Below are 25,496 nucleotides of genomic sequence, written 5' to 3'. Positions count from 1 at the left end.
TTTCTATTCATAATTTCATTATGTTTTTTCCTGGCAGCCTCAGTCCAGGTCCCCTGGGAACGAGCAATTTCTCCCAACAAAGTTCCATACTACATCAAGTAAGTTTCCAACTGTCTGAAGGTTCTTCTCCTCTCATTCCATTGCTAGCAGTCTGAGGTCATAAATTCCTGGGAAGCTTTCATAATTAAGCAGGTCTTCCCCGTTGGGTCATTGTCTCTCATGGTTTCTGCCTGTCATACATAGTGCTGCACTTTATAAATCCAATCCAACCCTAATATCATTAACCATTTGTTTACTGGAAGATGAGCCACACCTCCTATCACACCACCTCTTAAGTATTCCTTGCATAAGAAAACCATACAAAGTTAATGGAATTGCCATTGGTCGACAGGTGACTTGAAGGCATATATAAATACAGTATGTATATGCAAGTGTGCAGTTACACATGTCTTAATTCTTTCTATCCTGGTCCTCTTTTAGCCACCAGGCACAGACAACGTGCTGGGACCATCCCAAGATGACTGAATTATACCAGACACTGGGTAAGTAGTTTGTATACTCTCAAAGTTCCTCAAGCACAGCCAGAGCCATAGAATAGATGGAGAGATGAACAGCATTGTGCTTGGAAGGCTCCTTCCCCCCCCCCTCCCTAGACCTTTACATCTCAACTGATCACACCTGAATGATAGTCTGCATTTGATTTGGTAAATTTTCTTTACTTCTTTTAATCATTTATATCCCATTTTAAAAAAGCAATTCCCCTCTGAAGCAAAGTCAAAAGAACAAATACTCAAAATGACAGTTAATTTTAAATACATAGCTGCATAAAACTCCAAAGAGGCACTGTAAAACAATGATAAAAATAGCAATAGCAAGTACATTTTTATACTGCCTATCAGTGAACTAGCACTCCAAAAGTGGTTTACCACGTGTAAGCTAATTTTAGAAGCTAAAAACTTATAAACAAAAATAATTAGGAAGCAAAATGGCTGGACCAACTTCCCTAAGAAGATAATACCCATTGACACTGATAATACCCATTGACTTGACATTGTCACTGGCTATGTTGCATGGGATGTATAGCATGCATGAGAAACCTATAGCCTGAACAATTCATCTTGGGTCCAGCTCACATTGGTCCCAGCCAGCATGACCTGCAGTCAAGAAAAAAAAAGAGAGGTCTAGGGACACAGACTCCCTCATTCCCATAATATAAGATGCAGAACCTATGACTCCATTTCTTTCTGTCTCTTTCAGCTGAGCTGAACAATATCAAATTTTCAGCTTATCGGACAGCCATGAAGTTGCGTCGTGTGCAGAAAGCCTTGCGATGTAAGCTCCAGATTCCTTACTGCCTCCTCACCTTCCTTTCTCTGCCTGAAATAGTTAGGACCAATTCATCTAAATTGCAGTCCTGTATACATGCTAGAGCTGCCACAGCCCATATGATGCGATATTTGAAATGGGCGCATGCATGCCCCTACATTAGGACTTGAAAAGTTGTGGAAAGTTCATAGAAATAACTGGGGGACTTGAAAGAAAAGTTAGTAGAGCATAGCAGTCTGGCACAGCACCACATATTGGAATTGTGCATGCATGTTCTTGCTTCACGCATTATGTCACAGTACAGAAGAGGCTGAGGATGTCATACTTTGGTCACATCATGAGAAGGCATGACTTACTGAAAAAGAGGCTAATACTTGGAAAAATGGAAGACATTAGAATGAGGAGGACCTCACACTAGAGAACTAGACTCATTTAGGGATGTCACAGGCATAAATCTACAAGACTTAAGGAGATGAGTGTTGGATGGGGGGCTTGAAGACATCTCATCCACAGGGTCACCATCAGTTTGGGATGACTCAAGGGTGGTTAACAACTGTAACAACAAACAGAAGAGAAGATGCTCTGATCATATATATAGTAATTCTGGGTTACAGGTTATATTTCCTTCAGTGGTTGTCCAATAAGGTGGGGGAAAGAGTTACTTCCCCCATTGTTTTCTCCTGCTGTGCTGGAATTTCCTTTGTTTGTCTGGTCTTTCGTATTCACTCATTTCTTTATTTCTGGTCCTTTTTGTCTCTGCACAACAGTGGACATGGTAACGCTGCCAACAGCCTTAGAAGTCTTCAATGAACATGAGCTGCAGCCTAGTGACCATGTGATGGACGTGGTGGAGGTGATCCATTGCCTGACTGCCCTCTATGAACGCCTTGAGGAAGAAAGAGGCATTCTAGTCAATGTCCCTCTCTGCGTTGATATGACCCTGAATTGGTTGCTCAATGTTTTTGACAGGTATCTGCAAAGGCATCTATAACAATAAGAAACAGTTTTCTAGATCAGATCAGTCAATTCCGGCTCTTTCTCTCCAACCTTAGATGTCTCTAGAAAATTTACAAGCAGGATATGATGGAGAAGGTTACTCTTTTATTTATCTTAATGTGATACTTGCACGTAGATATCTTCTATTCGTGGAGGTTTCATAAACCCTATTATTTTTAGAGACCCAGGAATTTTCACATTTTGAGCTGGATTTGTTTACATCAAATTACTTATTTCTGTTGCTCCGGAGGGAGAGCTATATAAATGGGTGGGAATGGATGGGGATATATATAAATGGATAGAAAAAATGAATAGATGTTGGCTAATCATTAAAAGAACCCTTCCCATGGTAAGAGCTGTTTAGGATTGGAATGGACTCTGTCAGGAAGTGCTGAGCTCTCCTTTTCTGGAGATGTAGGGTCTGTACAGAGAGGCCAAAATAAATGAGTCACTTTGGAGGTATGCTGTTTCAATGATGCATGCATCCTAAGAGTCCGGAAGCCATGCCAAAGCCACGCTCCAGTCCTTAGGATATTATAATTGCAGGATTTTCATACTGGGCCAGTGTTTGCATATTTATAACTCTAAATTTCTGTGATCCTTGCAGCTATTCATTGATAGAGACTAGAAAGTGACTTGGCTGTCACTAATGTAGTATTGCAAGGAGAAAACCTATTCTTCTAGGGCGGGTGTATTAAGCAGAACTGCACATTAGCGGTCCTTTGTGGTATGCCAGTTTCCCAAAGCTGTCACATTTTTGCAGTTGCATACAGAAAAACAAGCTGGTAGGGTAGCATACACAGCTGATAGCTGCATTCAACTCAAATCGCCAGCTGTGCAGCCCTGTCTGTTTTAGATTCATTTTATCAGCAGTGTTTGGAGAGTACCATCACCAAGCTTCCCCAGCAAAAGAGAGACTGAACATTGGTAAAACAGACCATTCTTCACTCTGCTCCTATTGTCTTCTAGCGGACGCAGTGGGAAGATGCGGGCACTCTCCTTCAAGTCGGGCATCGTGTGTTTGTGTGGCACGGAGGTGAAGGAAAAATTCCAATGTGAGTCACTCTGGGGAGATGGTTGATGAAATGGGACTGAGCAGCTTCCAGGCATAGTTTAGAAAAGGTGGAGAGAGGCAGGTGCAGGAGAAACCAGAGCCACACTCCAGATCTGCATCTTATGTACCTGTCAATATTACCGAAGGAGAAGTTCACAAAGTCTTGTATACTGCTGACACGCCTGTTTTCCTGCGGTGGAGAAAAAATGTTTGTATGGATTGATCTCCCCTTCTTCCAACCCATAGGTAGGGTTTAATGTAAAATAGCTCTGTAGAAAACCTGTGTCCTACTTCAGAGAGCCCTTCAACAGTGCAATGCGGCAGCTAACAAGGCCAATGCGATTTTAGACTGCATCAATAGAAGTATAGTGTCTAGATCAAAGGAAGTAATAGTGCCACTCTATTCTGCTCTGGTCTGGCTCCACCTGGAATATTGTGTCCAGTTCTGGGCACCACAATTCAAAAAGGACATTGAGAAACTGGAGCGTGTCCAAAGGAGGGCAACTAAAATGGTGAAAGGTCTGGAAACCATGCCTTGAGGAACGCCTTAGGGAGCTGGGGATGTTTAGCCTGGAGAAGAGAAGGTTAAGAGGTGATATGATAGCCCTGTTTAAATATTTGAAGGGATGTCAAGTTGATGAGGGAGCAAGTTTGTTTTCTGCTGCTCCAGAGACTAGAATGCAGAACAATGGATGCAAGCTGAAGGGAAAGAGATTCCACCTCAACATTAGGAAGAACTTCCTGACAGTAAGGGCTGTCTGACAGTGGAACAAACTCCCTCGGAGTGTAGTGGAGTCTCCTTCCTTGGAGGTCTTTAAGCAGAGGCTGGATGGCCATCTGTCGGGGATGCTTTGATTGTGATTTCCTGCATGGCAGAAAGGAGTTGGACTGGATGGCCCTTGTGGTCTCTTCCAACTCTACGATTGTATGATTCTATGATTCCCAATTCTGGCCTTATCTTGCTCTAAGGATCATGCCACTTTCTGTAGTGTTCTGCTGTGTCTCAAAGTAAGATATCGTTTCCTTTCCAGCCATTCCAGATTAGTCAGTCAAGCTGGGAGGGAAATTGGCCACTTATAGAGGGGTTTTATGTCATATTAGTTGACCCGAAAAGATTCCTTGGAGGAAGAATGTTTTGTAAGCTGTTGCTTTGCACACACTGGTTGTATATCAGTCTAGGGAGGTTATTGCATGCCTCTTTTCACCTGATCTGGGCACTGGCTTAAATAGGTGAAAACTTATCGTACTTCTCCATGCCCAACTCAGCTGCATTGCGTACCCGATCCAGTCTCCTGGCGTACTTTTCGAAGAACGGGAAAGTATACTTCTTTGAAAAGTACATCAGGAGTCTGGATCAGGTACGTGATATGACTGAGTTGGGCAAGAAGGTGTGCAATAAGATCCATTTTCACCTGTTTGAGCCCGTGCCCAACCTGTGCCTGGAATGGGCGAAGAGAGACATGCGATCATTTCCCTGTCAGGGCTTTCCTCAAAGAATACTTAGAATTGTAATTCAGTGAGGAAACCGATAATTCTCTACTATTGATTCCTTTCCCACCCAGAACTAAATTTCCATGTGATTAGAAGTCCCTTAAACTATTTTTAGATTAGCTATCAAGGTTTCATTGTTTAAGAACAATGTCTTCTTCTTTTCAAAGCTTGCCTTTTCTCACTGAAGCCTGCTTTTTGCCCAAGGTTTTGTTAGCTGCATCTCTCATTTGTCTCTTCATTCCACTGATTCCGTAGTACCTCATGCTCTTCCCTCCCTCCTTCAGATCTCTTCAACCAAGTGGCAAACACTGGTGGCCTCTGTGACCAGCGCCACCTTGGCATCTTACTCCATGAGGCCATCCAGGTCCCACGGCAATTGGGTGAAGTGGCAGCCTTTGGTGGGAGCAACGTGGAGCCTAGCGTCCGCAGCTGCTTTCGCTTTGTAAGTGACACTAATCGTGTTTCATTCATCCTGACCTTGTAAGAAACCCTATTAAAGAGAATTTACTATGCACCAATGGGATTTCATTGTTAAAGTGAAAAGTTATAGCACCTTGCATGTGACTGACTTATGACTCCATCCTGAATGTCTGCAGCAGCATTCAAAGTCTTACATCTACAAAGGTGGAGCCAATTGCAGAAGTCATTCCAATGCGAACATCAGGATGCTTGATCAATGGAAAGACTAGATGAGAAGGATTCTGCCTGGCCATTAAAGTTATGGCAATAATGTGTTAGATAACTGGCTGGATGTATAAAAGACCCTACATCTGAGTTTTTTTTAATCAGCCCTGCCCCTTTACCTACACATCTTTTGCTACGCTATCAAATGCTTAGAAATTTGAGTGACTCAAAATTACATGTGGCAAGTAGTGTAAGTCAACACAAAAAACGATCAAATATATGTATCACAACATGATTTAAGCTTAGGACCAGGGTAGATAAATAATCATAGAATTATAGTTGGAAGAGATAACCCCAAGGGCCATCCAGTCCAACCCCCTGCTATGTGGGAACTCAAAATCAAAGCATCCCTGACAGATGGCCATCCAGCCTCTGTTTAAAACCTCCAAAGACAGAGACTCCACCACACTCTGTTTCCAGATCTACCTCCCTGTGCATTAAGTCTGTAGATAGAAAGCCTTCTATAGCTGTTTCTGCCTTTAAAGGTGAGCTAGGTACCTCCCAGAATCTTCATGGTAAGGACACCTCCAATTGTGGGATGTTCTCCCAGAGAGGCAGTTCTTCTGTCAGTGTCATTTTTTGCACCTGGCAAATACTTTGTTAATTTATCAAGCTTTTTGTTCTTTATTTTGATTCTGATAATTGTTTCTATGCTGCTTTGAGATCTGTTGCTGCCAAGACTGTATTAGTATTTTTTAAAATATTGTACAGTATTAGTATTTGCAATATTAATTGCGTTGTATATTTTGATATATAAAATCATACTGGGATTTTGATTGAAGGATGGTATAAAATGCCTGTAATGAATAAATACATGTCTTACACATATGTCACATTTAATTTAAACTCATTTTAAATTTGCTAAATCATTTAAATAATATTTTTGGTAACTTGGAAAGCCAAGGTAAATGCCACCTGTGAAGAAATGAGCCATGTGTCAGTTGAACAGCCCTATGAAACACTCTTATGTATCAGCTTTCCCAGCTTGGTACCCTTTGCATGGGTGGGCATAGTGGCTGGGAATTATGGGAATTGCAGTCTAAACATAGCTAGAAAGTACTATGCTGAATAAGCTTGTTTGATGCAATGGTCAACTCCTGCCTCCCTTGTCATCTTCTAGGGAAATGGAAAACCAGCAATAGAGGCAGTCCAGTTTTTGGAGTGGGCTAATCTGGAGCCACAGTCAATGGTATGGCTAGCAGTCCTGCACCGGGTGACCATTGCCGAACAAGTAAAACATCAGACTAAGTGTTCCGTCTGCCGGCAATGTCCGATCAAAGGTTTCAGGTATGAAGGATGCTGCTAGAGTGCATGTTTTGTTGGGTAACTGCTCGGGGAATGAAATAATTCAAGGGATGTTTCCCTACACAATACTATTCCTGATATTTGCACTGAGAGGAAATCTACCATTGGTATCACAGAAAACTAGTGCATCAGGGAGGCTAACTGGGAATCCTCCCACCGAATGGTCTTGTTTCCTATATGAATCCTCCACCTGGCATGTCCACTGGCCTTGCCAGCTGGAAGATTCTGGGAGCTATACTTCAAAAAGAAAACTCTTTCACGTTCTGTTTCAAGCAGCAAAAGCTTCACCAGTCGATTGTGCTAATGATTGCTTAAACCATCCTTGGCTATTCTCTTCCATTCTAGATACCGAAGCCTGAAGCAATTCAATGTGGACATCTGCCAGACCTGTTTCTTGACAGGGCGAGCCAGCAAAGGCAACAAGCTACATTATCCCATTATGGAGTACTACACCCCAGTAAGAGATTAGGAGTGGGACTGGGGGTTGCATGGGAAGGATTACTTGCAGATACCATCCTGAAATAGGCTGTCCTACCTTACTTTTGTGGACATGACGCTGAACTGCTTCAGGAGGCAAATTCTGAAGGCAACGGATAACCCTCACTCATACAGAAACTTACTAGTGCGAGCAAGTCTATTTTATATATTTTTTTAAAATGGGATTAAACAACCTTATTGTTGTCATGCTCTGGGAAACACAGCACTAGAATATTCTCAGAAAAGTAGTAGAGGTTCTGCTATTTCTTTTGTGACAAATTAACACAGAAGAAATTGAAAGATAAAGAAAATAATGAAACAGTTTTTTGTGGGTTTTTCGGGCAAAGTGGCCATGTTCTAGAAGAGTTTATTCCTGATATATACCCAACTCTCTTCCATGCCAGCATTCTGTGAAGATGTCAGCCACAGATGCTGGCGAAACGTCAGGAAGAAACTCTTCTAGAACATGGCCACATAGCCCAAAAAACCCACAAAAAACTATGGATGCCAGCCATGAAAGCCTTCGACTTCACAATGAAACAGATGTTGAATACTTTTCTTCTCTTTGAATTTATGCTTGAGTTTTTAATAGCAAAACTTCTTTGCAAGACTGTTTGCATTTTAAATACAAGCTGAAAGGTTTGCACTGGCTGAAAGTCCTTCTTTTGAAGCCCAATGTGTATTACATGTTGGACTTTTTATAGAAGCAGACACCACTGAATTAAGAGGCACTTCTTTCTAGTTAGCTATACAGCGATCCTAATGATCCTAATTCTAAACAATACCAAAATAAATGGAATATTATGATATGAATGTGCATGCTTTTATGCAGTAGTCATGATAATTAAAAGGCACCACTATGTCTAGTAGTAGCTTTATATCTGAATAACAAATGCCAGAAGCTGGCACTGGCAGAATCAGAATCCTGCCCTGGATATACCAGTTCTAATCCAGCAATGGCTCTTTTTATATAGCTTTTACTCTTCTTTGTGTGTCCACTCTCTATTCCCAGACCACCTCCAGTGAAAACATGAGGGACTTTGCCACCACCCTAAAAAACAAGTTCCGGTCAAAGCAGTATTTCAGCAAGCATCCTCAGAGAGGCTACCTGCCAGTCCAGTCTGTGCTGGAGGCAGACTTCATCGAAACGTAAGTTGTGGATCTAGTGGTGACCATGAGACCCATGTTCCTTGAAGAGGGAGAGTTTGCTGCTGGAGAAGAAACAGACAAACTAGAACCTGGACCAAGCAGGGAAATCTGGAAACAAGGAATTTTTCATTAGTGTTAGCTAATATCCTAGAGAAGGCTGCAGATGGGGGAATAACATACTCTCATCCCAATCAAGGATAAAGAACCTAAAACTAATTTGCTTGGGCCTCATCTGTTGAGGCAAATGGGAAGTATAACCACTTGAGAATGCCATCCATCCACTGATGAGAAGAAATAGATAGATTAGTCTAGTGGTACTCAGGCTTTTAACCTTTGGACCCTTTACATCTCAATGCAGATGTTGCGCACACACACACACACACTCAACATAGTACTATGTATGAATAAAAATATTTTGTTTATTTAATGTGCTAATTTCATTTGGCCCTTATCTACTGATATTTTTATCCACAGATTCAAGCATCCACGGCTTGAAAATATTCCAAAAAAGTACAAATTCCAAATAACAAGCCTTGAATTTCCATTTTATATGGAACACTATTTTGCTGAGCCATTACATTTAATGGGGCTCGAGCATCCACGGATTTTGTTATCCACGGGGGATCCTGGAACCAAACCCCAGCGGATAACAAGGGCCCACTGCATTCATATTTATGAAATATTCATATTTTAACATTTTATAAGGAAATAATATTGTTCAAATTAGAACAGTTTTATTTACCATATATACTCGACTATAAGTCGACCTCATGTATAAGTCGAGGTCAGGTTTTGGGGCCAGAATTATGAATTTTGATGTGACCCATGGATAAATAGAGGGTAAAACTTATGGGCATGTAACAAAGGATCTAAAAGATGAAGCAAAAGTAAACAATGCCAAAGAACTTAACAGTTAACGTTGTGCTGACTTTAAAGGCTGGATGGATGAGAGAATAGAGTAGGGTCAGTGCTCCCAGGACAGATTATGCTCTTGCCCTTTACCAGGGGATGGCTCATTTTTAAATAAGAGTTAAAGTACAGTACTTACATTGACCTGTGGATAAGTCGACTCAGGTTTTGGGGGGTCAATTTTTACTAAAATTTCTAGACTTACACATGAGTATACAGTAAGTAAATTCAATATTTAACTCAACACATGTGTGGATTTTACACATAAAAAGGTTTGGAAAGAACAGGAAAAGGAGAGATCAGACCAAGGATTGCCTGAGCAGCTCTTGTGCCCCGTCCCACTATTTGAGGACCACTGGGTTAGTCCAGGAGATACTAATCAGGCCATTCTTCTTGACTCCTTCTGGGCAGGTTAGACCTGAATCCTTCCTGACAATTTTGTGTCCTTTTCAGGCCAGCTTCCTCCCCGATGTTACCTCACGCTGACACTCACTCTCGGATTGAACACTTTGCCAGCAGGTACCATTTGGCACATGAGCGATTGGGCAACTATGTTGGCTGGTGTAAGGGAGGTGGTGATATAACTGGTACAGCAGATATCAGGGGTGAATAATAGGCTGATACCGAAATTGTTGTAGGAAAGAAGCAGAAGATTTAGTTACCTTAGGGAAAGCCTGTAGCTCAGTAGTAGCACTCCTGCCCTTCTTTCTCTCACTTGCTCTTAGGTGCATTTTTAAATTTCTCTAATGTCTGTTAAAAATTGAGAACACAATCATGATAAAATCAAACAATAACTATCAGAATATAAATCCAAGATGAAATTAGCAGCAGAGGGTATTTCATTTCGGCATATCAAACCAAATTAAAATAGCAGCTGGATAAATACATAGGCACAGATGCACTGAAATAGTTCTTAAAATGGTAAGGCAATAAAAAGGTTGCCACCAGATGCTTAAAATGCTTGAGACGATAAAAAGATTGTCAGCGGGGTACCATCGCTGAAAAGCTCATGCAGGGTCCTCCACTTAATCCCATGGTTATGGCCCCAAAGTTACCACCAGCCTTGAACAACTGCTGCTCCGCAGATACAACATGTCTGAACTTAAGGACTCTAATAGCACTACTGTAGCAACTTGAAGGCACACAACAACAACAAAACTATTCCCAGAGGCACATATGTTTTTTGCAAGAATAATTTATTAAACATAAATTCAGCATACAGTTAAAGATTACTTTGGGTACTGAAGCTTGTAATTATAGAATGTCAAGGTTTAATTGTTAATTGTTAATAATTAACAATTCACCTAAATCTTAATGGACTCTTAAGACATCTCTTTCACCATTTTATCATAATCCTAGCTAAACCTAACTGTCCTAAGTGTAAACATCTTAGAACTGCTTAGTTCAGCGTGACGTAGTATAAAAATGTAAATGCTATTGTGAAGTTGAAGGCTTTCATGCCCAGCATCCATAATTTTTTGTTGGGTTTTTTTTTGGGGGGGGGGGCTATATGTGGCCATGTTCTAGAAGAGTTTGTTTCTGATGTTTTGCCAACATCTGTGGTTGGCATCTGTGCCTAACATCTCTGAAGATGCCAGCCACAGATGCTGACGAAATGTCAGAAACAAACTCTTCTAGATAATGGCCACATAACCCGAAAAACCCATAAAAAACTGTAAATGCTATTGCTACTGCTAAGTGACCTAAAACAAAAACTCTGCTTTTCACTGTTTCTTCTCTAATTCCTTTCTCTGAATCTAATGACTATCTTTGACTAATCATATCTCTCACTAAATGCCATATACACACCAGCCTTTTAAAAATGCTATACAGACACTCAGCCAAATCATCAATCACCCCCAATGTTTCGTGCTCTCTCCCCTCCAAGAGATCACCTACCTCATTATATATACTATACATCACATAACCATACTTGACTTTAATTTCTCAAATAAAAACAAGACTTTTTACAAAAGCACAGAATATCACAGCCTGTTTCTCTTTCCCCAGCTTCTCCTCACCTTGGATGATGATCTTAGAGTAGGCAAGATCTGTACATGCTAAAGGTCCTTCAAACTCAGGCCTTGGCATTTCCAGTAAAAAGTAGCCTGTGATGTTAGAAAGATGGACAGGTGCTGCTAGTCAGAAATCCCAATACTGTACTGGGTTAGACAGACAATGTATAAGGCAAGATCCTGTCCTCATGCTTTTCTTGGGGAGATCCATAAGGCATGGCACATACTTTTGAACACAAAAGATTCAGTCCCCAGCATGCGAGGAGGTTCTCCCAGCAGTGGGTGGCTTCCAGGAAAGGGTTGGGGGGTTGATAGTTGCTAGCCTACCAGGAGCAAAAAGAGACCTCTTTTCTTTGGGTTCGTATACTATGGAGTATACAACAGCTAGGGAGCTTCCAAAGCCACTTTTCTGGCTCTTGTTTGAAACAGAATGTGGGTCTCAATTGACCTTTTGGTTGGACCCAGCAAGAGAAGATTTATGCTGTTAATGTGGAAGAGTCTGTTTCATATGCAGAGGTTTCTGCCATGAAAGCTACCCTTTCCAGAGCTTGCAAAACTACACTCCCAGGACTCCCCTTGCTGCGTGGTCTTCCTCCTCCTCACATTTCTTCCATTCATTTATCTTGTTCTGTTTCTTACAGGCTTGCAGAGATGGAAAGCCAAAATTCCTCCTTTTATAATGACAGCCTTTCTCCAGATGACAGCCTGTGAGTTGTGACTTTTTCATTTTTATAAAAGCTGTAGAAATCAGGGCACTTTTCACCCTTGAACCTGAAAGGAGGTGGAAGTCAGTATTCTACAATCATAACTTCCCTCAAGCTAATGCTCTGTGAATACTCAGTGTACGAACTTCAGTGTTGAACAGGAGATATCCATCTCTGCTTGGTTGCCTCCCTCCCCTTCCCTCTCCTGGTCATTTTAATGGCAATCGTGGTCCCCCACAGAGCTTCACATCCATGGGGGAGAGCATAATGCTCTACATAACTGAACACAGCTTCACTGCCTTTAACCTATTTTTAAAAAATTAAACAAGGCATGTTGTGAGAATGCATCTTGGTTTAAAGGAGAATCACACTGAGTATAATTCTAAATGTTTAAACAAAATATTGGGATAGGGTAAAGAGGAGCCCCAGGGATCACAGAAGATGTCCAGGGATCATAATTGCTGAAGTCAGTCCTGCCTGAATTCCAGAAGTCCTGCTCCAGGTTTGTTCTCCTAGGAGAGGGACTCCAGCCTTTGCCATGGGCTTAAAAAGCTCTAGACCCTTTCTCTCTGCCACCTCACCCTCATCACAGCTCTGTCTATACAACAGGGATGAAGACCAGTATCTTTTACGCCATTCCAGCCCCATCACAGACAGAGAACCCATCTGCAACCAACAGGCCCAAGACGGCACTAACGCTGACGATAAAGGGGAACTGGAGAAAATCTTAGCACACTTAGAGGATGAAAACAGGTAAATGGATGTAACCAGCAGAGGTACAATCATGCCAAAGTGGAACTGGAAATACTGCGAGAATCTCTTTGTAAACCTGAAGTGTAAAAAGAGCACAAGTACTTAAGAATATTTGCTTTTGTTGTTTTTTTAAAATATTTTTATTTAAACACAAAAAATTAGATATATAAAACGTACAAATAACATAAAAAAGAGAAACTAATAAAAAAATCTACAAAAAGACAGAAGAAAGGATGAAAAGCTTTAAAAAGTACAAATGACAATGACTTACTTCCCCAAAGCATTTAGCTATACAGTTGGCCCTCCATTTTCACGGGGGATCCGTTCCACACACACACACACACACACACACACACACACACACACACAAACATACCCCGAAAACAGAGACTCACCAATATTCAAGCCCCATAGGCTTGCATGGGGCACATGCTTGCGAGCGTGTGTGGGGCACACGCTGAGGGTGCGCGCCCCATTGAAAATGACAGAGGTCACCCCTCCATGAATGATCTCCATGAATAACCATGGACCTTAAGTCTGCAAGAATGGAGGGGCGACTGTACGCTTTTATCTGTTGATGAGGGAAAATGTTGCCCTAATTTTGATTATACAAACAAAAATGTCTTTTTTTCTTTATATGGATCTCCTGCAAATATATCAAATCCAATTTTTTTTCTCCTAACTGGTGAAATTTTCATTTTCTTTTGTTTGCATAGGAAATTTCTTTAGCATTCCACATAAGGAATTTAGACTCCATTGCTAAGCCTTACTAGAATCAAAGTCTTTATCATTATCTTGTACAAGTGGTCTGAAAGTGCCTTTGTATTCCTCATCCAATGATCTAAATGTTGTCATCAACCTTCAAGCTCTTTGCACCGTGTTCATGTAAAATCCTGTCCCATGTTTCTCTTCTCATAAAGTAGATTATCACATCTCTTGGATGTTTCCTCTGTCTTGCCACCCAAGAAACCACACAAAGCATCCTGTCTACTACTTTGTTGAAGTCTTGTCTAGTTTCTCTAGAATATTTGTTTTTGATAAGGAGATCGTAGTCGCAGTTATAAATTGTCACATGTAAACTTGTCTACAAAATGTTTGCTACAAACCTACATGAGCTGAACCATCCTTGCCAGCTCAAGAACCCTGGGTTGAGTGCTTGATTCTGTCAAGTTCTTGATCCATCCTCATTTCTTTTTCAGGGTTCTTCAAGGAGAGCTGAAGCGTCTGAAGTGGCAGCATGAGGAGGCAGCAGCATCTGCAGAAATAACTCCAGAAGCAGCACAGGATCCACACAATGAAGAGCTGCTGGCTGAAGCTCGGATTCTTCGACAACACAAGAGCCGTCTGGAAACACGGATGCAAATCCTGGAGGACCACAACAAGCAGTTAGAATCTCAGCTACAGCGCTTGAGAGAGCTCCTGCTGCAAGTATGGTCTGAAGCTTGTTTTGCATGACTGATTTGGGCCTATTTTTAATATGATATATTTGGACTAAATTGGACTAAACTGTCATATATTTAGATTAAACTGGCATCACTACTTAGTAAAGTGGTACAGCGGTTAAATGCCTGTACTGCAGCCACAGCTTTATAAATTCAATCCTAGAGAAGGGCCTCAAGGACCACTCAGCCTTCCATCCTTTCATAGGTCAGTAAAATGAGTACCCAGATTGTTGGGAGCAATTGGCTTACACTTTGCAAACCGCTGAGGGAGTGTTAGTTCACTGATAAACGGTATAGAAGTGTACTTGCTATTGCTATTGGTGAACTACATTCTCTTAACTTGCCTCTAAATCTCAGTTCTTAGCATCTCCATTCAAGTATTTGGTGAATCGCTCTGCTGCAAAAAAGTGACATGCTAGATTATCAGGTTAAACAGGTATTACCATGCTAACATCAAAATAAAAAAACAATCCAAAAAAGGTGGAAATGATCAGGTAATGCTCCATTGAGGCAGGGAAGTGAAAAGAGCAGGATGGAAGAGTTGAGATACTAGACTTTTATAGTTGGTAGGCTAGTAAATAATTCCACAATATAACTGTCCTGGATAAAGAAATGCTTCCTTTTGTCTGTCTCCAACAAACCTGTGTGACCTGGATTCTAGTATCATGAAACCAGGAGAAAAGTTTCACACTGAGCATAATTTTTATACACTTCTATCATGTTCTTCCTTGACTTTATTTTTTTCTCCTAAGCTAAAAAGATTCAAATATTGTAATCTTTCCATGTTGCCACTGTGCGTTTGGGGCTAGTATCATGCTGACGCAATAGAGGAATGTGAGCAGACAGGCTAGTGAGAAATGTTGTACTCTTGCTCATCTCTTTCAGCCACAAGCAGATTCCAAAGGAGATGGCTCTGCAGCTTCATCTTTGGCTTCTTCTCCCCATCCATCAGAGGAGAGTCAGCTCAAGGAGAAAGACACAGACACACCAAACACAGAAACTGCAGGTGAGGCTCTGCAGGTGATCCTCCTCCCATTACTGCCCCTGAGCTGGTGCTGAGCTTCTTCTGGAGGTTTTTCATTTCTCTTTCTGTTGAAAGGAAGATCGATCTTAACTTCTTGTTGCTGGGGATAATTTTTACTATTTATCCAGTCCTCACCTTGAAACAGAAGAGCTGCCCCTTTGATTCTTTTCCTCCAAGGGAGAGGGGTGATGGATAACTTGTAAATGTTTCCAGATGAGACTTCTATTGTGCAATGATGGAGAAAAGACGTGTTCCATCCATATGGAGGCAGGGATAGGCAACTGCCACATGTGACCAGGGAATAGTGTCCCCTTCAGAACCCATGAGAACCATATGCCCGGTTGTGTTTCTCACCGCTTTCCCCAAATTTTGTTTTGTTTCAGCTCCCCAAATGCCAATGGAGCCCCCAAACTCTCTTTTGGGGTTGATACTGGTTATTTTGCCCTCCCTTCTAGGCTCAGATAGGCTTTATTTGCAAACGACTAACTTATGCAACTAAGCATAAACAGATGGGAGACACACACGCCCCATACAAGCAAAGGGCCAGTAACATTTTGTCAATGAAACCAAAAAATTGAGCTCCCAGATTTGTGTGTGAGGAACCTTGGGATGGTATACATTCCCCACTGCTAGGTTAAGGGAACCTTTTGCCATTATGCTTCCTAGTCTAGTAGTTCCCGATGAACAGAAGGTTTTATTTTTTAATACTGTTAGACTGGGAATGTTGACTCATGGCATTGAAAACTTTGACTCCTCACATTCTCTCCTCATTTTCCGTTTTCTCAGACGAAGTGGAAGTGGGTACTCAGGACGTCAGTCTATGTCTGGAGGATATCATGGAGAAGCTAAGGAATGCTTTCCCCAACTCTGGAGGTACAGTCAACAAAATCTTCTCTGTCCAAATATCAACAAGGGGAACTGTTTTCCTCTTAAGATCCATATTATCTCAGCCAGAATCTGTCAGGAGTGTCAAAGAGATCCACATTCTAGGAGTGGGTACAGAGAAATAGAAGTCACACTGTACATAGCATAAAACAAAAGACAGACGTTTTACTTTTACTATGGATGTTAGTCCTTTGGAGAGTTGTTTATACCTTTATCCAAGGAATCGTGGGAAACAGAAGTTCTGAAAAGGTGCTGGTAATTCTCTGTTCACCAGGCAACAGAAGATGTGGGCCTTAGGTTCCTTGGCATGAAGCCATGGGCTGCAGAACAAGGCTTAGTTTGTCATTTAGACATGCCCTCAGTCATGGTCCCTTTTTCTTCTGACAGGAAAAAGACCACATCCCTTGGCCTTCCTGAAGAAGTCTCTCAAGTTCTCCTAGATGCTTTTCAGATCTAAGAATGGGCAGCAGCTGGTAGTAGCCATTGCATTAAAAACTTGCTCCTAGCCTGTCTGTTTATAACATCAGCGTCCAGCATTCCAGGCCTCTAATTCTCTGTCACTGCTTTGCCACCTGCAAACAATAAATGTAACCTGACAGCATAAAAACAAACCACCTTTTGCATCATAGGCCCAACCTTTTCTTCATACCTCTCTGCAGAAAACAGAAATATCTCTTGGGCAAAAGTTTTAATGGAAGATGGGTTTTTTTAAAAAGTATGGCTGAGCACTTTATGGTGTTTCTTTTTTTAAGCACACTGTTAAGAATAAATATCTCTAGGGGTTGCTGGTGACATCCATATCAGTGAGACAGTGAGTCCGCTCTAGGTTTCAGTCCAAACTTTAAAGGTGTTTGCTGGACCGCCTCCCCCATACAGGTGCAGTCCCATGGTTAGCATTTTGAAATGCATCCTAAAAGTTTCCTTGCAGGGCAGAGCCCCCACTGCCTCCATCTCTCTGCTCAACCAGCATTTGCCTGCAATTTGTGTGTAAAGATGTAGATTATTTGCTTGGTATGGCTATTCTGGTGGGTAAAGACTTCTGTCTGTGCAGGCAATTCTAGGCTAGTTTGATTAATCTTCTGACCCTGTACAATGGGTCCTTGTTATCTGCTGGGTTTTGGTTCCAAGATCTCCCGTGGAGAACAAAGTCCGTGGATGCTCAAGTCCCATTATTATTATTATTATTATTAAGCTTTATTTATAAAGCGCTGTAAATTTACACACAAATTTAAACACAACGACAACAACATGTTTCTTAGTCAACTGACCATATCAATGGTATAATACAAATATCAGAATATCAAAGTACATACAAAGATAAAACTGGGTCACTCCTAAAACTCATATAAAATTAGCTAGAGGGTTGAGACACATAAACGCTGAATAAAAACAAGTTTGATAAAATACAAAAATAAAGAATAAAGACAACCTAAAACATGGGGGTGTGGAGGAAATCAAAAAGGGTGTGTTTAAATGAACTCATCCTCGTGGCATGAAACCCCGTGTTGTATGATAAATAGATCTTTCAAGTAAGCAGCTTTTATAATACATTTTGCGGTACAACACACTAAATGTAAATTTTCTCCTGAGAGGAAATGAGACAATTTAACAATAGGATCTCAGTTAGTCAGTCTAACCAAAAAAGGTGGCAAGAAATGGGATCTCTCCTTATCCTATATGCAGCAATCGAATAGGATATGTACAATATCCTCTATGGCTGGACCACCACAGATACATGTTCTTTAATGGTAGGGTATTTTTTGGAACCAACCTAATCTTACCATAGAGTTTAGTTGCTCAAATCTAGCTCTAGTGAAAGCAGTTCTAAGGTATTTTTCTAAGCCAAAAAGAATTTTATTTTTGGCTAACCAGTTTAAAGATTTAAATTTAAATACAATGGCAGAGCAACATGGTGTCCCTTACATAAAATGGAAAAATCAAGTTTTGTTATTTGGAATTTATACTTTAAAATATATATATTTTCAAGCTGTGGATGGTTGAATCCATAGATTTAAAAAAAAATCCATGAATAAGGAAAGCCAACTGTATACAGTGCTACCTCGGGTTACGAAATTAATTCGTTCCGCCGCTCCGTTCGTAACCCGATACATTTCGCAACCCGAAAAGGCTTTCCGTTAGCGCTGGAAAGCCGCTAGCCGCGCTTTGCGTTTGAATTTCGCGCCGAAATAAATTTCGTAACCCAAAAAAAAAAACATCGTATCCCGGAACAGATTTTTCCAATCTAACTTTTTCGTATCCCGGAAATTTCGTAACGCGATCAATTCGTATCCCGGGGTACCACTGTACACTAAGGCAGCTTCCTGTTATTTGTTAAAAGAGCCGTAGCTCCATGGCAGGACGCTTGCTTTACATGCAGTAAAGCCTATGTTCCATTGCAGAATTTGGAAGAATTACATTTAAGACAAGAATGCCCACAGTCTACCCAATGCCTATGTTGTTTGAAAGACTGTGAAAGTTATAGTCCAATGGGTATATTTGCAAGCCCTTCATCCCTGGCATCTTCAGATAGCACTAAAGACCCATGTCTCTGTCAATAAACTGCTGAGCCCAATAACTATTGGCAGAAAAACTGCTGGGCTTATAAACCAATTCTGGAATATAGCAGAGTAGTGGACAAATTTGCAGAAATGTGGTTCACAGTCCTCAGTGGAGATGACAGGCACTGGATGTCTTCCAGAAGTTGCAAGCATCTCGCGAACTCTCCAGCAATCACTGCTGCTCCAACTCCAACTGAATAAATGACCAGAGAAGCCAGGCTCCCGAAAGTGCTATCTTTATTTACAGAGTGCTAACCACAAATCACCAATGCTACTATACAGATCAAACGAATACCAACTCCTACTCAAACCCACAAGCAATACTGGAAGCCTCTGAGTATATATACACTCCAGACCATGCGGTCTCACAAACTCAGCCACTTCCTGTGTCACACAGCAAAGTGTCCTCCTGTCCATGCAGACACATGTTTCATCATCCAGGCTTTGTTGCACGTAGGCAAACAGAGTGACCTTGTGCCTATGAGCATCAGCTGTGGCTAATCAGCTTTGTCCTTCTGGTGCTGGATGCTCATGGTTACACACACATCTAAGCATTTCTCAGTGTGCTGGATTTAACCCTTAACAGTCTCAAAACCTGGAAAGGAACTGTTATGGGGTTTATCACACAGAGGGCGAATTGGCGAAATCCCGTGCAGAAACGGGATTTTAAATCCGGTTGTTGTCAGTTGTGTTGGTGTGAAAGAGCAATAATGCAAAAATAATCCAAACGGAAAGCCGATTTGTACTTTCGGAATTTAGCGAAAGTAAAAAAGTGCTGGTTTTGATGTTCGGGTTATTTTCACGTTATTTCTCTTTCACACAAACATTGTCTGATAAACATCCTGCAAATGTGGTCCCCCCCTTTCTATTCAGTTAACCCCGAACATCATTGTTTTCAGTTTAACTTTAGTTTCTGCACGGGATTTGTCCCGTGTGATAAACTCCTATAATTCAATGTTAAAAAATGGCTAGAATTCTGTTGGCAAAATGCCATAGTAAATGTAGTGGTATCTAAGGTATGTGCTACATTCCTCTGCCACATCCTTGCCCCACATGCACAACTGCCTGCTGGGGGCTCCCTAGTGCAGTGCCTTTATCTCTAGCCCTGATGATCTCAGGGTGTCTTTGCCTGGGAATGATCTGACCTCCCTTCATCTCCTAGGAAAGAAAGAGCAGCCTTAAGCTAGGGACAGAAGCTGCCTGTCTTTAATGGATGCACAAAGGCAACCAGCCTGTATCTGAGCACACTTGAGATTACCATCCTGATAATTATCATGGGGTTTTCTTTGCAAAACAACCTGAATGCACACAACAACAACAACAAAGGCAGGTGTTGGCCATGTTACAGTAAAATCTCAGTTATGAAGACAAATGAAAAGGTGACAGTTTGTTTGCATGCCTTATGCTAGAACCAAGAAGCACTTTGCTTGTTGCCTATTAATGCTTGTTGTCTGAGCTACTAATTTTAGCCCAAAAAGAACAGTGGGGAAAAAAATAGCATAGGGCAGGGTGATAGTAATGCCACCAGTTACTGTTATCAAATTAAAATGGCCCAGTAAAAATGATACTTTAGAATACTCTCCTTTTTATGTGCAAATGTTCTTAACAATAGCCTTCCAAAATTTGCTGCAATTCTTGAATATCGCTATAATACTGTGTATGAAAAGAAATGTGTAACAGCACAAACTGTTGTGAACTAATTATTATATACCAAATATATTATTGGATTTAATAATAAATGTCATGTCCCCAAAACAGTATAATAGAAATAGTACCTAAAGATATAAATGTTTTTGCATCTATGCCTTTATTATCTATTACTACAGACAGATGCAACATCTTTATGTGTATACAGCAAAAGACAGTGAACAGTATATGTAGTGCTTAAGAACACTCTTGGGGAGTAAAAGGTCCTTTCCTACCAATTCCATTGGATGAGACCCTGTTTTGTTTTCTCTTGCAGATCCAAATTCCCTTATCTAACCCCTCCGGCAAGCAAGAGGCTTTGTCTAACAAGTTATTGGGCAGTTGCTTCTCTCACGTCCGCCTTTCCCTGTGAGGTGGGCTTCACTCAGCTCCTTAAGAAAGCATCATTGGCAGAAGGTTACCGGAATGCTCCCAGGCATCCAGCAGAGCACTCAGTAACTCCAAGTGGCCCTTCTGAGGGGCAGCCCAGGGGCAGCCCAAAGCCACTGGAAGTCTGAACGAAGTCAAAACCTGGTGCTGTTATAGGCCTGGATTCAAGAAATGCAAAAAGGATGAGATCAGATGCACATGGAGATGTTGTTCTACGCAACGGTCACAAATAGCGTTTTCCCATCTACAGTTTGTGAGCGATTGCCTTTTCTGGGTCTGGTTTTTGGGTTGAGACAGAAAGTGACCTATAGAGGATTTGTCCCATGTGAACTCCTTCAGACAGTGGTCTATGGTGACAGAGACAGGAATGGTCCTACTGTAACTGGCTGACAGGCAAACATCTTCAAGAAAGAAGCTAACGTGTTTTTAACGAAAAAGGAACAGAATATTTTGTGTTGAGTTGGATATGGTATGAAAGGAACTCACAAACATCCGCGTGCCTCTGCATCTACTAAGCCAGCCAACGGGGACCGGCAAAACAACTCCAAGAAAATCCCACAGGAATGGAAAAGGAGGGAAGGAACAGGCTTGGAAACCAAAAGGTTTCAATGGAAAAAGCAGCCTTAAAGGAGAGAAGCTTTATAACAGAGAGCCTTACCATTTTAATTTGCATATATGGATTATATATACTGTATTTAAGTGCTGTTATGGACTCCCTCATGCATTAAATTCTAATTCCTTGTTATGTGTTTATTTTGGCTTTGCTGTTTTAATCTGTTCTGCACCCTGGATTCTGTTTCTCTTTAAAAAGACAAAAAAGTCATTCTACCGCTCCCCCTTTTCACCAAAGAGTCTTGGTTATTATTTTTCCATTTTAGAATATCAATTATTTCCATCCAAGTGGCCTCTGGAAAACAGGGCAATGGTGGGGAGTTGAGATTCTGACTTTCTCATGCCCCCATGCCCCCAAAGGTTATTTACATGGGGCATAATGATTCATGATTCATTTATGACAAATTTATGAAGATATGGATGGTAGTTATCTTGCATTCTCATTCACAGTGCCATAAACTACATGGCATGGTGTATATCAAACAGGTTAAATGATAACTGAGATAAACACAATCCAGATGTTTTCAGCTGTAGGTGCACCTGAAAGCCTAGTGGTCCAGTGCTTTTGGCAAAGAACCACCTCACTCCAACATGGGTCTCTCCTTCCAAGCTTTGTAAAGCATTCCAGCACTACAGCGTCTCACACTGGAAATCAAGTCTTCTGCTGTCTGATCCACAACAATTGGGCTACATCCATTTTGAATTTTATCAGGCTTTTGGAAACTCAATCCATGTTCCAGTGGAACCACAGCAGCTTAACTTTCAACCATTCAGCCTAGCTGAAATCCCAACAGAGAGGATCAGCTCAATCTATGTTCTTTCTTGCTGAAGAAATACTTCAGTCTTTCCAAATAGTTGCAGTTTGCCTGAACAGAGATAAAGCAACAGGGAACTGATCATTTTTTGTTGGTGTAACAATCTCATAGCTATGGTCAGCTTTGGTCCCATTTCTTCAGCTAAGAGGAAAGCATGGAATGCAAAGGGGAACATGGGCTAGTCTCATAAGAAAAAGGCAGTTCATAATAAAGTATTCATTCAAGTATCTTAAGGTTGGTCAGTATGCTGTAAAGCAAGTATCTGTGATTGTGGAGTAAAGGTGCTAGACATTAACAAGCCCCTGAGAGTCAGTTGTAAGATAATGCTGTGAAGCAAAAGCAGATTGTAGAAGCAGTCAAGTGTATTTCAAGCTCTAAGTGTTGTTTAATGTAGTGTTGTGCATTGTGTTTGTCACAAGTTGTGTTTGGCATTGCATAACTTGCAGAGTACATGGTGAAGGACTGCCAATTTGATTTTTTTTTTAATTGTATAAACTTGAAGATGGCTCTTCAGTCCTGTAGACTGAAACCCCTTTAAAAATTCAAAGATATATAGTGGGTTTTGTCCTATTCGTGGTGCCATGGGTCATGATGTGGCTTGCTAGCCCTCTATAACAACATTGTGGCTTGTCAGGAATGTTACATATGTTGAAAGTCCTGTAGGTTGTGAAGGTTCTTGCAGTACGTTGTAAGTTGTGTGTAGGTTGTGTTCTTAGGCTGCTTCAGTGTGTTGGATGTTGAGCATCATGTAGGCTCCCATGAGGGTCAGAAAATTAAATGGAGTGGGCTGGTTGGTGTCATAGTAGCTGTAAATGAATTGGACTTCTTAGGCTGTCAAGAATAAGGAATGTGGTGTATTAGTTATGGGAGGCATGACAAAGACCATTCTGTTAAGAATTCTGTAATGGTGAACCTTTTAACGTGAGCCAAGAATGTTCTCAGTGGGCACATGCCAGTTCTTCCTGCCAAGGAATTCCCCTCTTCATACTGATGTCTGAGCCTTAAAAAAGAGCCTGCTGGGTTCACTGTTGTAATTATTTCTCAACTGTATTTTTAAAAACCAAACATATGTTATCTTGGTTATGTTCATCGAGAATGAAATTGCACATTGGAATTGAGCAGTATTTACAGTTAACAATGGGCCTAGTGGCTGCATGAGGAAAGCTAAAGACTGACTTCTTTGCCTTAGCATATTCTGTAAACTATATATGCTCTTTTCTTGGGTGCTAGTGCACTGTAGGGTGAGTACATACTTGATTCTCCATAAATGGCATGTGAATTAAATACTAAGTAATCAGCAGCAGAACATCAGAACACATACAGTGGATAAATGCAATAGACTAACAAGTGTTTTTATTGTTAGCACTTGTATTCAAAGAGCGTGGTCTGTGACATTCCCATTGTGTTAATCACACTTTAGAGCCGTGATGATTTCACTTCAAAATCCTCAGGCTCTCTTCCCAAGCAGACTCCTTCAAGACACCCACTTCCTCCAAAATCTCCAAGGCTGCTACTTTAACAATGGGCATTTTTAGTTTTTAGGCTCTCACCCTTCTAAAACACTGGTATAGTGACCAGGTAGTAGATATGGTTGTGTTAAACCAATAAAGATAATTTTATTAAATACAGCATAAGATGTTTATGGACTGTTTTGTTTATTTTAATAACTGTAATGCAATATACAATCCATCCTGACAGTCGAATTCTTCACCATTCAGATCCCCTGCCACAGCTCTCTTCATGCCAACTCTTATCTGACTCTCATCTTTACAGCACCTCTATTCCCACTTTCTCAACCAACTACTATCCATTTGCAAGTTCACTCTACTCAGCATTCTTCACCATCTTGCCATCTCATACAGCTATACTAACAATGTAAGTTATATAACATCAAAGGAACCTATACTAGCCAGAATAGATAGAACTCACACATGATGAGAGTAGTAATTTAATCTCAGATCTATGCAAGTTCCTGCAAGTTCCCACAGCTGTTGCATAGCAATGGGATATTTTTGCTGGGCATCTTGTCATGAGGAGTACAGCAGCATTAGCTGAAGTTCTCATTTTAAAATATAACACTCTTTTAAAATTAATGGCATTCCTCCAATGATCTTGGTGACATGTTGGAATAATAATATTTTTGTTGGTTTTTTGTGGATTTTTCAGGCTATGAGGCCATGTTCTAGAAGAGAACTCTTCTAGAACATGGCTTCATAGCCTGAAAAACCCACAAAAAACTATGGATGCCAGCCATGAAAGCCTTCAATTTCACATATATATATATTTTTTTTGTTGTTGATTTTCAACCTTTCCTAAAGTTCCCTGTACAAAACCTGTGCAAAGGTTTGAAAAAGATATATTTTCAGAATGTAGGCTCTCTTTTCTTTGATTTAAGACGTTTGTCTATTCTTAGGACTGATAGCCTTTTGGCTGAAGAGCGAGGTATACATTAAAAAATATTATCATATTATTGCGTGAGGGAGCAGTATGGTCTTCCTATGTCTCAGCTATAAAGGAGAAAGAGAAAAGGAAGGCAATATTGTCAGTAAAAGAAGTAGTGGGGAGTCTTGTAAACTTATTATTATTATTATTATTAACCTTTATTTATAAAGCGCTGTAATTTTACACAGCGCTGTACATCAATTTTTTAGTCAGACGGTTCCCTGCCCTCAGGCTTACAATCTAAAAAAAACTTCCTTGTGAAGAGAGCATGCCCTTGCAAGGCAACATACTTCCAATATTTCATTTCATTTATTATGACAAATAGCCAGCATAATTTTCAATATCGTGATTGATTTCCTCTATGATGCTAAAACATGTTTATTTATATTAACTGCATTCTTACTTTACATCGTTTATCATTAGTCTTTCTGCCAAGCAGTATCCAACATAGCTTATAATAGATATACATTAGCTTTTGCATCAAGACAATCCAAAATCATCTGCCTTCTCTCCTCTTTCTTCCATTCCCCAGAAATTATTCAGAATTGGTGTTGGTTGTTGCATACATATGATTTGACTTTCTCATGTATGAGCATTAAAATAGGCAGCTAATATTGTGATAAAGTACAATTGTTTCTAAGAATAATCGCTGTACTGTTGGATGGTTTCCTCAGCTACAGAGCTGCATTTTGAGCTCCTCGGGCATGGAATTAGCCACCAGCATCACTTCCATACACACACCATTTTTTGGAACATCAAGTGATCTCCCCTCTCCAACA

General features: G+C 40.8%; 1 protein-coding gene across 7 annotated transcripts in view; it reads left to right on the top strand.

Annotated features, from left to right (window-relative positions):
• Positions 1 to 23,915, top strand: part of DRP2 (dystrophin related protein 2) — a 54,359-nt gene extending 30,444 nt beyond the window's left edge. For 5 of the 7 annotated variants that reach the window (XM_042479354.1, XM_042479357.1, XM_042479359.1 and 2 more), the window contains 17 exons: positions 38 to 98; positions 481 to 542; positions 1,258 to 1,332; positions 2,094 to 2,295; positions 3,292 to 3,377; positions 5,152 to 5,309; positions 6,672 to 6,838; positions 7,202 to 7,313; positions 8,346 to 8,482; positions 9,845 to 9,910; positions 12,048 to 12,113; positions 12,720 to 12,863; positions 14,063 to 14,291; positions 15,191 to 15,311; positions 16,116 to 16,202; positions 16,602 to 16,687; positions 20,736 to 23,915. In XM_042479354.1, coding sequence (XP_042335288.1) covers positions 38 to 98; positions 481 to 542; positions 1,258 to 1,332; positions 2,094 to 2,295; positions 3,292 to 3,377; positions 5,152 to 5,309; positions 6,672 to 6,838; positions 7,202 to 7,313; positions 8,346 to 8,482; positions 9,845 to 9,910; positions 12,048 to 12,113; positions 12,720 to 12,863; positions 14,063 to 14,291; positions 15,191 to 15,311; positions 16,116 to 16,202; positions 16,602 to 16,654 — 1,826 coding nt within the window. In that variant the 3' untranslated portion in view covers positions 16,655 to 16,687; positions 20,736 to 23,915. The remainder of the gene's footprint in view (positions 1 to 37; positions 99 to 480; positions 543 to 1,257; positions 1,333 to 2,093; positions 2,296 to 3,291; positions 3,378 to 5,151; positions 5,310 to 6,671; positions 6,839 to 7,201; positions 7,314 to 8,345; positions 8,483 to 9,844; positions 9,911 to 12,047; positions 12,114 to 12,719; positions 12,864 to 14,062; positions 14,292 to 15,190; positions 15,312 to 16,115; positions 16,203 to 16,601; positions 16,688 to 20,735) is intronic. The other 2 variants (XM_042479356.1, XM_042479355.1) reach the window with 2 other exon arrangements.
• The last annotated feature ends 1,581 nt before the right edge of the window (positions 23,916 to 25,496 follow it).

This window comes from Sceloporus undulatus, chromosome 7 (genome assembly GCF_019175285.1).
Source record: "Sceloporus undulatus isolate JIND9_A2432 ecotype Alabama chromosome 7, SceUnd_v1.1, whole genome shotgun sequence".
Taxonomy (NCBI): domain Eukaryota; kingdom Metazoa; phylum Chordata; class Lepidosauria; order Squamata; family Phrynosomatidae; genus Sceloporus; species Sceloporus undulatus.
Note: the sequence above shows the minus strand (reverse complement) of the source record. Positions and strands in the feature narration are given on the sequence as shown.